At 48.2% G+C, this 15,566-nt stretch overlaps 2 protein-coding genes across 7 annotated transcripts in view; one reads left to right on the top strand and one right to left on the bottom strand.

The window, feature by feature from the left end:
- The window catches only part of FNDC5 (fibronectin type III domain containing 5), a 15,025-nt gene extending 12,874 nt beyond the window's left edge, over positions 1-2,151 (top strand). Inside the window, exon 6 of the mRNA XM_053998547.1 lies at positions 431-2,151. Coding sequence (XP_053854522.1) covers positions 431-472 — 42 coding nt within the window. The 3' untranslated portion in view covers positions 473-2,151. The remainder of the gene's footprint in view (positions 1-430) is intronic.
- Positions 1-15,566, bottom strand: part of S100PBP (S100P binding protein) — a 23,672-nt gene extending 8,106 nt beyond the window's left edge. The window contains exons 1-5 of one of the 6 annotated variants that reach the window (XM_053998533.1): positions 14,885-14,913; positions 13,284-14,448; positions 12,996-13,093; positions 12,224-12,328; positions 2,388-2,453 (exon numbers count right to left, since the gene is read on the bottom strand). In XM_053998533.1, the coding sequence (XP_053854508.1) occupies positions 2,414-2,453; positions 12,224-12,328; positions 12,996-13,093; positions 13,284-14,448; positions 14,885-14,898 (1,422 nt within the window). In that variant the 5' untranslated portion in view covers positions 14,899-14,913 and the 3' untranslated portion in view covers positions 2,388-2,413. Of the gene's footprint in view, positions 1-546; positions 642-1,664; positions 2,079-2,387; positions 2,454-6,163; positions 6,420-12,223; positions 12,329-12,995; positions 13,094-13,283; positions 14,449-14,884; positions 14,914-15,511 lie in introns of those variants that run through there. The other 5 variants (XM_053998532.1, XM_053998529.1, XM_053998528.1 and 2 more) reach the window with 5 other exon arrangements.

Here is a 15,566-nt window from a genome sequence, read left to right as displayed (position 1 = left end):
TCTCTAGAGAAAAAAAAAAAATGAGTGCCTCGGGTCCTCCCACAGCAGCACGTGGCAAAGGGGACACTGCTCCTGTAATTAACTGGAGAGTTAATGAGCAGGAGCAAAGATGGTAACACACGTGATGTCGAAGTGTAAATATTGGTCAAGCCTTTAATTTTTCCCAACTTATTTCAATTATTTTAACTTCCTCGTGTTTCTGTTCACATTGCCACCATATTTATTTAGTGTTTTAAATAGTTCACTGATTTATGATGGTTCAGAAGCAGTGATGAACCCCAGAGCCTAAACCCTCAACTCTGACCCTTCTTCATCATCACGAAGGGGTTGGGAAGGAGAATTTTCACAAAACACAACCTGCAGACTGCACTGAACTCTGACGTGATTTTTCCCTTCTATACATCCGTTTTTCTTTTGTTTCCTCTCTTAGTTTCCAAAAAACAAGCCCTCAGTGAACATCATTGAAGCATGACAGCCTGACACCTGAGAGATGGACTCCATCCCTCACTCTCACTCTGCCTCTGAGCCGATGACTGGGGAGGTGAAACATTTGTCAGAGCGATTTGCAAAACAAGACCTCGCCATTGTCACTTGCTGGCATCCACCTCCTCATCCAAAACATCTGGCCAGGAAGGGAAATCCTGCAAAAAAAAAAAAAAAAAACCCAAACCCTGGCACCCAAACAAAGAAGATGGAGAAGAATCAGTGATGCTGGAGTGATCCGTGAATCACCTGGGTTGGAGCAACTTCTCCCACGCTCCTTTCCACGCTCACGCTCCATCTTTTGGGACAGTCTTCCTGGTTTTTGGGAATGCACAAGGTTCTGTTGTGTCTTTCTCTGGTCTCAGTGTCACTCCATCCCGGCAGTACTCCCAGGCATCAGGCACATCCCTCTCCGAGCAGGAATGGAGGGAAGCTCTTGGCAAACGCCACCGAGAAGCCAAATTTTGGCTGCAGTGTGCTCGGGCCTCGCTTCGTTCATCGATGTGTGTCGTGTAACACGTCTTGCAGGTGGGTTTTTCAAACAAAAAAGGCATCCCCCAGTTTCCATTTCCACCAGGAGAACTTCCCTGGCTGTTCTCCAGCTGGGCTGCAGCATGTTCTCCACTGCTGCTGTCTCTCCTCTCTCACACACTGGTGCTCTTCACCTCAGAAAAATCGGGGAACACTGAGGCACAGACCAACATGAGGGGACACCAGAAGCTGTTATTTAGCTTCCAGGATAATTTCAACCATTTTCTTCGTGGTATTTTCAGCTGGGCCTGAGTTCACCACCAATGGGATAAAAGGTCCATAAAAATGTAGCCAGTCAGCAAAAAAAAAAAAAAAAAAAACCCAGAAAAAGACAAAATACCTGATGATACCGGTTGCTATGCAAGGTCTCCCAGGGCAAGAGCTGTTAATTGTGGAAGGCTCTGGCCTGAGGGGGCCTTTTTCTGAGGGCTTAAGTTCTTAAAATGCTTCTTTTAGTAAAGTTTCTGTGTGGGAAGGGCTGGTTCTCCTTACACATCCTGCCTGTGCTGTTCTGACGTTGGAACAGCAGGAGTCTGCTGGAGACAGCCCTTCCCAAAAAGGGATGAGGATGGAGGGGAAAGGGGCTGGGCTTCTCCTCTCCCTTAGGAAGTGCTGGATGTTTGTAAGCTGATAGGATCCCTGGGGATTGCTGGTGCTCTGGAAAGCTGGGAGATGCAGGACCATGACATGAAAAAGATTTACTCTTTGTAGTGTGCCATGGGGTATCTGTATTTATTTAACTCCTCCACAAGACCACTCCACATGCACTTAGGGGATGAGGTAGGATCCGACTTGTTCCATCAAATGCCAACAGAGGTTGGCCTGAGGAAGGTTTGGAGGAGCCTGGGTTGGGAGTTCCTGCACAGGAACAGCCTGGCAGTGAGGAGCTGCCATCTCTCCTCTTCCCCTGCCACCAGCTTTTCCCAAAGAGCTGGTTTGGGAAAAAGGCACTGGGAAGTTCTCCTGAAGATGTGCTGCTTCCAGCCAGGCCAAGCCCAAAGGTGGCTCCAGGATCCTTTGCCTGAACATACTCTTCCATCACCAAGAAGGAGAGGTCACCACCTCTGATACAGACAGAGCAATAAACATTTTATAATGTACAATAAAAGATTAAAGGCATCTCTTGTGTCCTTGTAATGCCTGAATTGAATTCTTTCATATTCACCTGCTTTGAGCAGCACACACACCCTAAAACTGGGGGACTTTGTATTTCCCAGACCTAAAACCTAAACAGATCTACAAAATAAAATATTTTCTCAGTGTCTGGGTGGAGAAACCCAGGGAGGTTCAGAGTTGGTTCTGGCTGCAGGACAAAAAAAAAAAAAACAAAAAAACAAAAAAAACTTGCACCATAAATAGCACCCCAGCCCTACCTAAGAAAATTCTTCAGCCACGTCTGTTATCTCCCAAGGAAGAAATAGCATTTGAAATCCACAGCCCTGCAAAGGGAGATTTAGGACAGATGGTACAGCATGTGCAAAATGATAAGGGAGATGCTCTCTCCTAATCCTGGGGCAGACAGCCCTGAGAGAGCTGCTCCAGAGGAAATCCAGCCTGGTAATTTGGCAGGTTTGGGGGTTGTGTGGCTGTTTTTAAAGCCACTTGTCCCTGGGAATTCAGACCATATCCCATTTTTTTCCCCACAGTTGTTGTTCCCTAGGGACAACAATTTCTTTCCTGACAGAGATGTGATCACTCATTGGCAGAACTGAATTAAATTTAAAGTGTCAGTGTGGGGCAGAGTTCAATATTCACATGTGGCAGGAGATGCCAGGGTTATTTTGATAACCCATAACTGCAGGCTTGGAGAGTAAGGAAATGTTATTTGTGAGGAGAAACAACTGTGGGCTGGCAGAATTCAGCTCAGACAGGGACTGCAAACCACTCAGTTCAAGTGATTCCCTTCAAGGAAATTTTTCAGCCACTCTGAATTGAAGTGATGGAGTAAATCCACACTTTAGGAAAAGGTTATAGGAGAATAAAGTTACTTAAAACGCTGCTGTTCTGAGGGTCATAAACATCAAAGCTTTAACTGCTGTCTGGGCATTAAATTGCACTGTAACCCATGAGAGTCAGCCACTGTGTGAGCTCAACCCTAAACCCATCTTTAGAACAGAGACCTCACTCCCATCAGCAGCTGCCAAAAGATACTCCTGAAGTGTTTTACAGTCAATAAAGGCAAGAGAACAAGCAAAAATAAACCCAAGACACACTGAGGGAAGTCATGCTGGGCCACAGCACCACACACCCTCCAGCCCACCCACGTCCCCCCGCGTGGTTTTGCCCCGACTGCTGATTTTGACTCATTGTTGGAAGCGGGAGCTGCAAAAAGGAGGTTTCAATAAATACTAAAAAGCAGTAAGTGGGAGTGGGCTGCTGTGCCAGGGATCCCAGAGAGGCTGATTCCCTGCCGAGCTCTGAAAGCAAAGCCCTCCCAGCTGGCTCGGGATGAATCCCATTGATTTCCAAGAACCAACTGAGCAGAGATTTGGGGCACAATAGGAGCAGGGAGCTGCAAACAAAACCCTTTGCCAGCACACCCAGGGCGCGTTTCGAGTTAAGCACCGCTCTCCTCCCTCCTTCCCAGCACTGTAATATTATGCCTACAAGTACAATTTAACCAATAGATTCCTCCCCCACGAGTTTAGCAAAAGAGGAGCCGCGGGAGGAAGTGTGGAGCAAACAATCCTGCACAGCGTGTCCTTCCAACTCACAACACAGCCCCAGCCGCTTGTCACCCCCTCCCCCGGGCCACCAGGCACCGGCACAGGCTCCTGCTCCCGGGAAAACGGCAACACGAGGCATTTGGAGTCCCTGCCACTTCAATAGAAACCGAGGAGGAAACACCTACACGGAGGGAAGTGTTAGCACAATCTCAGCTGGTAATGGAGATGCCAAGGGAGAGGAACAGGCTGCTGATGGCAGTGTTTGCCAAAGATGGGAGAGGTGACATCACTCCAAAGCCAATGCCACAGCTGCACATCCATTTTCCCCAACAAAACACGGCAACCTCGGCGAGGCCTGAGCTTCCCGAGGAGAGAGCTGAAGATGACACCATATGTTCCACCAAATGTAATTTCCCCCAGATTTGCAGCAAAAAAAGCTTCCTAACGACTGTAATGAGCTATTACAGCCTCGTCTGGAAGCAGAGCTGACCAAATTCAATCAGCATTTCCAGCGTTTGTTAAAAAGCTGCCTGATCAACGGGCTTGTTATGCTAAAACATCTTCTGTTTGCTCCACAAATCTTGGTGTCTATTGAATTGTCTGGTGGCCTCAGGCATTTAAAATGATGCTGTTCCCCCTTGCTGGGGCTGCAGCCCACACGTCTGGAGGAAAAAGGAGCTGGTTTCTCCTTCAGCCTCAATTTTGGTTAAGTAAGTTCCAAATGAAGAATCTTCATTATTAGTGACAGAGCCGGGGAAGGCACTGCTTGAATTTCAGATTCCCAGATGGAGGCAGCAAAGCTGGCAGCCAGAAAAATCCACTTTTTCCTTGGAATCTGGACACGCTGGGTGCAGAGCCATTGAGTGGCAATAACGACAGAGCCCCACGATGCCATTTGACACTTTGCAGCATCCTTGTCCTTTTGAACTCACAAAACCCTCACCTTTAATGCCACCAACTGCTAAATAAAACCTATTTATATCATCCATACCTGACCTGCACCTAAATATCCTCCCAAACCAAAGGGAGAATTTTATCAGCTTCCACTATTTCCCGTTTGAGGATGCAATTTCTTCCTTCTTACAGGCAAGAGCTGGTTCATTTTTGAGGGGAAGGCAGAAAAAAAAAACAACCCCCACACAGTGGTTTCACTTCTGTCTCATTGTTTTCCTGCTGCTGTTGGCTGGCTGCAATGCATTGATGAACACTGTTAAATTTTTAATTGTGAGGCATTTCATCAAGAGCTCACGCAGGGCTTGCACAAAGGCAGTTTTATTCCAGTTTTTATTGATACCACTGGGTTCTACTAGAGCAAAAATCATCAGCAGGGCCCTTGGCTACTCTCTAACAGCAAACACACAGCAAAACACTCTGTCCTTCCATGGAGGCTTAATCCACAACCCCTCCCTCCTCTCTCCACCATGCAGATGTGAATCACTTCCAGTGTCAAAGGAGGAAATTTGCAGCCCCAAATCCTTCCCAAAGGGCAGAGCTGCTCCATGGCAGAGTTTTACACTCCCAAAGAACACAAACCCGAGGGGGTGGAGCACCCCTGGAGACACCATCAGCACCTCCCTGGCATCATCAGGAGCTGCTTGCCGAGAATTTCCATCCCTGGAAGTGTCCAAGGCCGGGCTGGACAGGGGTTGGAGCAAACTGGGATAGTGGGAGATGCCCTTGCCCTGACTGAGATGATCTTTGTGTTCCTTTCAGCCCAAACCATCCTGGGATTCCATGGACATCAGGTGAAATTGTCCCCAGACCACAGGTAAAGGATTCTTTTCCCAAAAAACTTAATTTGTGAGGTTCACTGCTTTAAAAGCCATGAACCACCACGTGCTGACAACTCTCATGTACTTCCAAGGGATTTCTCCTTCTCCCTCAATGCAAAGCTCTCTGTAAATAAAATTTACAGAGGTAAAAGTCACCTGAGAGATTCTGGTGGCATCAAGGACCTGACCCATCACAAAACCCTGACAACTGGCCATGCCCCAGCCCCAAAAGTGCTGTCCATGGGTTCCTTCCTGCCTGGATTCTGTGATATCTGGGAGTTTGTGCAGTCAGGCTCTGCTCCAAGCTTCACTGCTGATCCTTTGGACAAATTACTTCCATTCTCCCTGTCTCAGTGACTGCACATTCAGGGCAGAGAGAAACTTTGCCTGGTTTTCCAAAGCCCTGTCCCACAGAATAAAATCTGTGAATCACAACATTAAAAAACTTCAGCACTGAGCCAAAATTTTGATTTCTTTAAGATCACATGAGCCAAAAGCATCACCAAAAATAGTCAGATTGCGATGATAAAAATATGAGATGATTTGCTGCCTAAATAAACTTAATTTGCTCTCCAAAATTCCACTTATAAATACCTAAAGGAGTCACAAGGCCCTGCTGGCACCCCTGGGAAGAACATTGAGAAGATCAACCTATCCACCTCCAACTCATTTGGAGTTGCTCAGTAGCACAGAAAAGAAGAAAATGACATGTAAAAGCTGCAAAATATTTATAAACTCTAGTGCAAATCTCATTAAATGCTTTTGTGGGAGAAGTTACAAATGAAACTTCAAACCACTGAGAACCAGAGCAATTAACACCTCTAAATGCAGAACAAGAACCAGCACAGCCCCTCAGCAGCAAAATCCAATAGGCTTGCACAGGAAGTGTTCAGGAATTCTCTGGAAATTGTGGTGTTTGGCCAAGTTCCTGCTCACCCACTGGTATGGGTTGGAATTTGGGGAATTTCTGCAAAAAAAAAGTTAGTCAAAAAGTTAAACATGAGAGAGGAGCACTTGGATGAGGCTGGAGCAGCAGCAGCTCTGAAAACAAATCTCCATTTCCTTGGTGCTTGCAGCTGGTGGTACCTGATTTTCTTGGTAGGAGCTTTTCAAAGTGAAACCACATCCTAAGAAGGCACCTTGAGAAGTGAGAACATCAAAGCTCCTTTCAGGAATTCTGCCTGGTGCTTCATCCCCTGCTTTGCAAAGCTCCTTCTCCCTGGCCCACCACAAAGGCTGAAGGTTCAACTTCAAACAAAAAGGAAATTTTCCTCCCAAAGTGCTGCACCCACCTTCATCCTCTCATTTGCACATTCTGAAATAGCAAGACAAAACCCCACCAACTTTAGGCAGGCTCAGAAAAGCAAGATTAAAACCCAAACTACTTCAAGGGATTTGGTTATCTGCAGGCCTCAGAGTGCTACAAAGCTTTGCCCCCTCTGTGTTCTGAAAAAAAAAACCAAACCAAACAACTTTGCTGCCTTATTTTGATCTTGTTTATGCACAGGGATGATCCTAAATCAGGAAATCACATTTCTGAACTGCAAAACCATCTGGTTTTCAAAGCAAAATCCAACCATGGGGGTCACTCCTGCAAAACCACTGCCCAAACATCTGGTTTGGAGCAGGACCATCTGCCTGGCACCGGGCTGTCACCTCTGTCACAGCACAGACAGTTTTACTTTCACGGCTCAGCAAGAACAGGCAGTGACCAGAAGGGCTCCAATCAAAGCAGCTTGGTGTGGATTCCACTCAGAGCTCAGGGAAAGGCCAATTCCCTGGAATTCTGCCCTTCCCAGGGACTCCCAGCCCAGCACAGAGTGTGTCCTTGCCAAGCCCAAACTCCAAGGATTTTCCATCCTGCAGTCATGTGATGGATGTGAATCACAGCTCCTCTCCCCAGCAATCCCAGCCTCCTTCATGAACTGCAGGATCAGCTCCTGCTTACCCAAAGGAACAACTTCTTGCTAAAACCTGATACTTCTAGAAGGGATTTTTAGAAGTTTTTCTTGAGAAATCCACAGGTTGTTTGGGAGGAAGGGAGGTTCTCCAAGGCAAACTGTCACTGTACACAGCAGTTCCCATTGTCTGCAATAAGTGTAGAAGAAATCACAACTTTATTTTACACATTTTGAACCTTCCTACATCTCAGTTCCCTCACTTGGTCTTCTGAGTCAGAGGTGAAACGGGTCATAAAAACAGAGGGAACATTTCCTACTGCCAGGGGTGCACTTTTCACCCCTGAGGACAGACAAGAATTTGGACAAGCTTGCACCCTGACTCACTCCAGGAAAAGATTTGAGCTCCTCTCCAAGAGGGGAAGTCCCAGGGGCAGATGAATCTCACCAAATATTTGGAGGAACTTATCCCAGTGCCTCACCACCCACCCAAGAGCTCAGAGGCCTTTTGGCCTGAGGAAAGGGGGCTGGAGAAACTCAGCTGACATGGGGCAGTGCTTAAAACCTTTGCAGTTCCTTGGGCACAACTTTATTCCTTCCACAGCAGTCAAGACCAAACCACAGATTTGGGATGAGGTTTTCAGCCAAGTTCCACTCATTTAGGAACCAGGAGCACTGATTATTTCAGCTTTGTCACTAGAGAAGCTCCTGGACCAGGAGTTTCCCACTCTGAACCCAGGGAACTTCTTACTCCCCCCTCACCATAAACTTAGAAATCCATTTTATCAATTCTTACCCCATCCCACATCTCTTGAAATTTAGGGTTTGGAGGTGGATTTCATTTGCTTTGAAGTGAAATCTCCCTGCTGAGCTCAGCCATTAAATGGAATTCTTCCTTTATGTCAGCACAGCTCCAGCCCTGCACCTTCCCTGCCCACTCTCCCTCCAAGCAAAATAAATCTGGGCAGGTAAAAACTGCTTCAAGATTAAGTTTTTTTTCTTCCCCTCAGCCAGCTCAGCATCAATCAAGAGACCAGAGTCTTTCAAGGCAGAGTCTGCTAGCAAAGAGTTCATTTGTATTTCACAGATTTGTTTCTCCATCTGTTCCCTGACACTGCTCTCCCTTTCCATCACCTTAAACACACTGTCTGGGTTTTTTTTTAAGATATTGATCTTTGTTATTACAGTAAAACCAGATGGTTTATGCCTCTTTATAAGGTATTTCCTCCTCCACTCCCTTTGATTCCAGGGAGAGCCAAGGAAATAATTTATCAGGTTTCTGCTAGGTTGTGAGAAGTCTTGATAAAATTTTTGGAAGCATCAAAAACCTCTAGCAAGCAGACCAAGCCTTCAAGGAGAGCTCCTGATGGAGTCCTGGTTGGGGAAAAAAATGGGTGGAGGTCAGACAGGAGCCAGCTCAGCTTCCCAGAGGTGCCTGGAGCAGTGGAAGGTTCCCTGCTCATGGCAGGGGGTGGAACAGGATCATCTCTAAGGTCCTTTCCAACCCAACCCATTCTGTGATTCTGCTCCAAATAACAGTTTTAGGAGCCTCATTATTTGTGTAGCTGATCCAGCCCCAGAATTGCCAAGGAGGATCTCATCAGGAAGGAAATAATTCCATTTACTGCTGGATAAAGGACAATAACAAAGTGCAAACACTGACAATTGGTCAGCTGGCAGAAATCTTGTGTGGTCAATTATCAGCCCCCCACTGCCAAGCAGATGCTCAAATCACAGCTCATTTTTACAGCTGCTCCAGCACAGCCTCAGCAGCATTTAAATTCTTAGGGGAAGCTGCAAATAAATGAATATATTAGGATTTAACAGCATTTAGAAAGCAGAATGAGAGGAATCACAAGTCAAGCCACGGGGTTGTCTCCCAACACACTGGAGATGTCTCAATGTGAGAAGTTTATTCCGAATATAAAAGGATTTTTTTTCCAACTACTCAATGTGACTTTTAGCACTCAATCACCCAATGTAAGAATATGTATGAGACATATGCAGATATAAAAGACATATATATGAAAAATGGATTTGATATATATGGAATTGATATATATGGATATATATTATATATATATATTTATATATACGAAAATTATATTTCTTGCAAGTACAAGGCACCGTGCAGATAAGGGAAAAGACAAAATCTCTCCTGTAGCCAGCTTGGAATTTCCTCAGACAGCACAGCAGCAAGAGCCAGGATCCAAGGAAGAACAGACAGATTACGTAAAAGATGGGATAGCAAAGCAAACATTACCCTGAGACAAATGCCAGGAGATTTGCAACTCAAAACAGAGCTGAAGATCTGTAGCAGCAATATATTAGTTACTGCTTCCCAGAAGGAATTCCCTTGCTGGCTCTAAACCTGCTGATTTTCCTTCATGAATTCCTTGGGATCCCTCAGCATTTCCTATGCAAATGAACACAGCCAGGACACTGCTGCAGATCCAGGTGCAGGGGCACAGCACCCAGGGCACTGCCAGCCCACCCAGGAGCTCCTCACCTGGGACAACTGGCACAGCCCACGCTGTCTGTCGGGCTGAATTCCAAGCCTACAGCTATTTGCAATAAGAAAAGGTTTGCACTAATAAGAAAATCAAATTGTGTGCATCACAGACAATGTTCTTGCCCAGCAAAAGAGAGCTCGGTTTCACTCGGCAGCCTCGCTCGTTTAGAGCTCCTTGCCTGATTTTTTGTGACTCACAACATACGTCTTGCATTTTTAATTTGAAAACAAGAGAAAACAGGCCATTTTAGCTCTCCCTGCCTCGTCCCCTCTGCATTACTTATGCTGGATTCATCCTCTGGAAGCAGCCCTGTGGCCATGCAGCTGTTCCTGCTGCCTGCCTAAGTGCAGGCTCCACACACACAACTGTCAGCTCCTTGTGCCTCACAAGAAATGGCAATTATTGCACCCATGAACACTCTAAATAACCACAGGCAGCCGTGGAAGCTACCAGAATATTTTGCCTCTCAGAACATCCCAGTCTGATGCCTCAGGTTTGAGCTTTTCTATTTTTCAGATTCTGTGCTGCTTTAGTGTGTAGTTCTGAGCTTCATGTTATGGGATGGTGAGCTCTCTGCACAGAGTAGGAGACAAAATAATTCCTGCTCTAGCTGGGGACCAAGGACAAATGATCCAAATCTCAGGCCCAAGAGCAGAAACAGCTGAAGAGAGGAAAAATAAGAAGGATGGGACTTCATAAGCTAAAGATATAATTGGATAATTAACTCCAGTATGCAAAGGGAGCAGAACTTATAAAAGTGAGAGACCTCATGACTGGGTGTCCATTTTATGACCATTTTGGTATCTTGGGTGCAGCCCTGGCTGGGCTCTTGTGCTGCCCAAGGTGGATCCATTGAAGCCTTCAATAAATCCCTATTTTATTCTTTAACTGTGTCTAGCCTCTGTTTTAGGGCAGCCTCCACAAGGCCTCAGTTTCTGGTGACCACAAAGGGACAGAAAGCACCTGGAAAAGCCCCTGGAGCAGAGCCAGAGGAACAGCCAGCTCTTGCCCCTCCACTCCTGCAGCTGAAGGTGTCAGAGCCCAAGAACCCTCGGAGCTGACAGAGACACGTGAGCAGAGGAAGGGATATTCTGTTTAGCACCTAAGATAGGTGTGAAGGGGTCCCTTGGAGCCCGGGCGCTGATGGTGCTCTCCGTCTCCCCCACTGGTTGTAAAGGAAGGCGCTGTCTGAGAAGCGGGGTCAGATTGCAGCGCTGCTGCCGTGGTGGCTCCTGTGCTGCGACTCTGAACGGCCACGGGTGCCAATCTCACCTCTTCCTCTCCCTCTCTCCCTGTTTTTTTTTTTTTTTTTAATTTCTACTCATAATTGTTAAAATATGGGGTGTACATTCTCCTGCGAGTGTTGTAGTTATAATATCCCTAGAGGTGTCCCTTGGGATTAGTACTGAGAAACTGGGGAGACCTTACCGAGGGGAGTGATTGTTTTTAAAATCCAAACTTATTAGACTCTCAGAAAAGATCTGGCACCACCCCCGTCCCCCATGAGCTAAAATCCAAACCTCTTTGCAACACCTTCCTTTCCACACCCCCGCAGTCGCTGGCTCTTGGATGACACCACTGAGGCAACACAGAGAAGGTGTCAAAAATAAACCCAAATCTCAGCACTTGAGCTCAATTCCCCCAGTCTGAGCCCAAATCTCAGTACTTGAGCTCAAGATTCCCCCAGCCTGAGTCCAAATCCCAGCACTTGAGCTCAAGATTCCCCCAGTCTGAGTCCAAATCTCAGTACTTGAGCTCAATTCCCCCAGTCTGAGTCCAAATCTCAGCACTTGAGCTCAAGATTCCCCCAGTCTGAGTCCAAATCTCAGCACTTGAGCTCAAGATTCCCCCAGCCTGAGTCCAAATCCCAGCACTTGAGCTCAAGATTCCCCCAGTGTGAGTTCACAGGTTTCAGGGAGGTGGAGGAGTCCTGTTGGTGGCACTCAGTGCTCTGGGCTGGTGATAAGGTGGGAACTCGATGTCCTTGGAGGTGTTTTCCAATTTTGATGATTCTGGGATAGTTGTGAACTGACAAGACCAAGTTAATCCCCAACAGAACAAGGCAGAGCTCAGCTCTGCTTTTCCCAGGGAATACAAACCTGCTTTGGTAGCATCCCTGATTTTCCACACCAAACCCTCTTCACAACGTTTCCCAGGCACCTGTAAAACTCCTCTGAGCCAGCCCTGGAGCCAGGCTGATTCCTGTGCAGGAATTTTGTGCATGGCAGCACACAAAAGTGTCACAGGCACTTTTTATTCCCCTCTGAAGACAAGCACACTCCAAACAAAGAATTCAAGTCCAGCCAGGAGATCAATTTTTCCCTCCCCACCAGCCTCATCCCATCCCATCTGGGGGTTACCTGAGGTAATAGCCACACTTTTCCTCACTTGGATTGGCACAGCCTGGAGAGAAACGTCTCTTTTGCTCAGGCTGTGCTTCTGAAATGCAGCTCCGTTGTTTTGGCCTTGAAAATAATAAATTGTGTTAATTTTTTTTCTTTTTTTTAGGTTATTTGTTAAATTAGGTTACAGTTGACAGAGAGGGCAAAGAGCCCTGCAGAACTATGGCAGATGTGTAGCACCTTTCTGGGATTGAAAAAAATGAAAGTATTTATTTGAGTAAAGCTGCCAAAGATCAACCACGCCGAGAGCAAAGCAGCTGAGCCACCCAGCCGGTCACTGCCCTGCTGACCACAACGGGAACCCGCAGGGAGCTCTCAAAAGCAGAAAAAGCTCTTTTTTCACACAACAGCAACGCCCAGAATGAGGGGGGAAAGCCCCGATGTGCCGCCTCCAGGAGAGGGGAAGAGCAGGAACAACATCCCGAGCCGCTCTGCTGCTGCCACCTGCAGGGAACGGCTCCGGGAGGAGCAGCCAGAGCCAGAGAGGCACAAACATCCCCCCTCCTGCCTGCAGACCACGGCCCAAAACTGCCTGACCCACCTCCTTTCCCATTTCCCGAAATTCTTTCCCCTCTTTCAGTATCTTACAGGGTGAAATATTTATTGTTTCCCTGCTATTCCAGTGCAACTTAATTTAAAACTAGAAATAAACCCAGCAACATACGGCCAACAAAGTGGTGGAGGAAACAGCTGGGATGGTTTTTAAAGTGCAGATTTCCTAAGAAATTACCTTTCTTCCTCCTCCTGTGGGACAGGAATTTCTTTGGCACTTTTCTTCCCACTGGGTGGCTCTTCCTGCCCACTCTGGCCTACAGCTGTGTCCCTTAACTGGAAAGGGAAGGAAAAAGGGGATTAACATGTAATAAAACCTTTCCATGTAAGTTTTGCTTATAGAGTTATATAAAAATCCACTTGAAAAACCTCCCCTGTATAAACACAGCACTTGTGTACACATGGACAAATCCAAAGGGATGGGATTAAAAACATTCAAGTTCCAAGAATGAAGATGTGAGTTTACTTTAGTGCTGCCTGGTGGCTGCTCAGCTCCTGTGGATTCCCCTTCAGCATCCTCTGGAGAGCCTGATTTCCTTGACAAACAGCTCGTTGTTGCTTTGGGAAGTTCTTTCTTGGGTGGCATCACAGATGCTGGACTCTCATCCCCTGTGCTCTGGCCACAGGGAAGGCCGGATGAGAGCACGGATTTTCCCAGGCAATCCTGAGCCAGGCTTTCCTGGCCTTTAGGCATCACCCTTTCTGAGGACTTTTCAGGAATGCAGCTCCCAGCAACTGTGGAATATCCCAAGCAATCATCTATCATGGCATCCAAAGTTTCTCTTTCCAGGTTGTTTTCCTCCAGAGCCTCATCGGCGCAGGCGGCGGCGAACGGGCTCAGGCTCAGCAGCTCCTGCAGGTCAAGGTCCAGCTCCTGCTGCAGCCTCTGGGTCCCATCCAGAGCAGCACTGCCACTCAAAAAGCCAGGACCACAGCCAGAGCTGCCTGAGGGATGCTCCTGGGGTTCCTTTGCTTCCTCTGTGAGCTCTGAGGCCGCCTCGCTGAGCGACGTCCCCGCGGTGCAGCCGCTGCTCTCGGCCTGCTCGCTCTTCCCGCTCTCACTTTGGCTCAGGTGGCTTTCACCAGCGAGGTGCTGCTGCTCAGCCTCCGTGGAATCATCTGCCAAGATTTCCTGGATCTCTTCCTCGGTGTAATCAAAGGGAGAATTCCCTTTCTCACTGCCTGACAGCTCCAGCAGGGAGTCGTCCAGCTCGCTGTCGTCGAAGCACCGGCTGATGTCCAGGGAAATGGCCACGTCGTCGTATTTGGACACGGACAAACCGGCCCCAAGCTCATCCTGCCCACTCTCATCCAGGAAAAGGGAGCAGCCAGAGCCTGGGGAAGGGAACAGAGCATTCCCTGCTGGATTTGGAGTGCTGCAGTCACGGCTCAGCACACAGGCTTTCTTAGCTGACTGCAGGGCCTGCACCTGCGCTGTGGAATCCGACAGCCTCTTGGCCCTGGGGACCGGCTCCTGCCTGGATCCCTGACGGGGCCCAGGGGAAGGAGGGCAGCTGGCTGCCATGTCTGTGCCTTCCTGCAGCTCTGCTTCCAGCTCTAGAGGCTCATCCGCTGCTGGTGGCCTTTGATCAGCCCTTCCAGAAGAGGAATCAGCAGGAGTCAGCTCCAACCTGCCAGCAAAAGCAACATCCTCAGTGAAAGGAGCTCAGTTCTATCCCAAAAATGCTGGAATTTAACAGGGAAGGCAAAGCCACCACAATATGATCTCTGTTCTTGACTGTTTTAAGTCCCAACCAGGCCTTCATCCCTGAGTGTTCCTCAAGCAGTGGAAACGCCAATGATTGGAAACCCCCTCAGGCTGTGCCCTCTCCTCCCAAACTGCTGCCAGTCCCCCACAGCAGACCCCAGGAATCCCAAATCACAGCCTTAAACTGCAGCACACGCCTGAGGCGTTAAATAAAATCTCCAAGTGTCTCAACCCCTACCTCCGCCCTTCAGAGATACAAATAAACACATTAAAAAAAAAAAACAAACTTTTTTTGGGTTGGGAAAAACTGAGCAAAGGAAGAGGAATCCTGTCAGGGAATTAGTCATTGAGACACTCACACAAAATCGTTCATCTTGGGTGTAGCCCTGGCTTGTGCTGCCCAAGGTGGATCCATTGGGACTTTTTAATAAATCCCTATTTTATTCTTTAACTCTGCCTAGTCTCAGTTCTAGGTCAGCCTTCACAAGGCATCAGCTTCTCTGAGCAACCTGCGCCAGGCAGAGAGGAATTTTTCCCAATATCCCACCACCCCCTGGCAGTGGGAACCATTCCCTGTGTCCCGTCCCCCCGGGCCCTTGTCCCACGTCCCTTTCCAGCTCTCTCGGCACCAAAATCCCGCACTTGGCTCATCCTGGAGCCTTTCCCCGTGCAGATAAAACCCTCAGGAGGCGGTAACGCCCCGCTCTCCCCTCACCGGAGCTTTGAGGCCAACACCGCCCCCGCCTCTCTCCGTGAGGGACCCGCCCGTCCCTCAGCGGGCACCGCCCAACCGGCGCCTCAACGGCACCGCCCCAAGGCCCGCCCCGCCCCCGGCTCCTCCTCCCGGCCCACCCGAACGCGAGGAGCTCCCCGAGCGCCGGAAAAAAAGGGGTAAAAACCCCCCCAGAATAAAGGAGGGAGAATTAAGTTGCGCTGAGACAAAGCAGCGGCCGCGGCCCGGCCGGGCCTGGCGGGAAAGCGCTCACCCACCGCCATCTTAACGGCGCCAAGGCCACGCCCCCGCGAGCGCGAGACGCCCTC

This window comes from Vidua macroura, chromosome 25 (assembly GCF_024509145.1).
Source record: "Vidua macroura isolate BioBank_ID:100142 chromosome 25, ASM2450914v1, whole genome shotgun sequence".
Classification (NCBI taxonomy): domain Eukaryota; kingdom Metazoa; phylum Chordata; class Aves; order Passeriformes; family Viduidae; genus Vidua; species Vidua macroura.
Note: the sequence above shows the minus strand (reverse complement) of the source record. Positions and strands in the feature narration are given on the sequence as shown.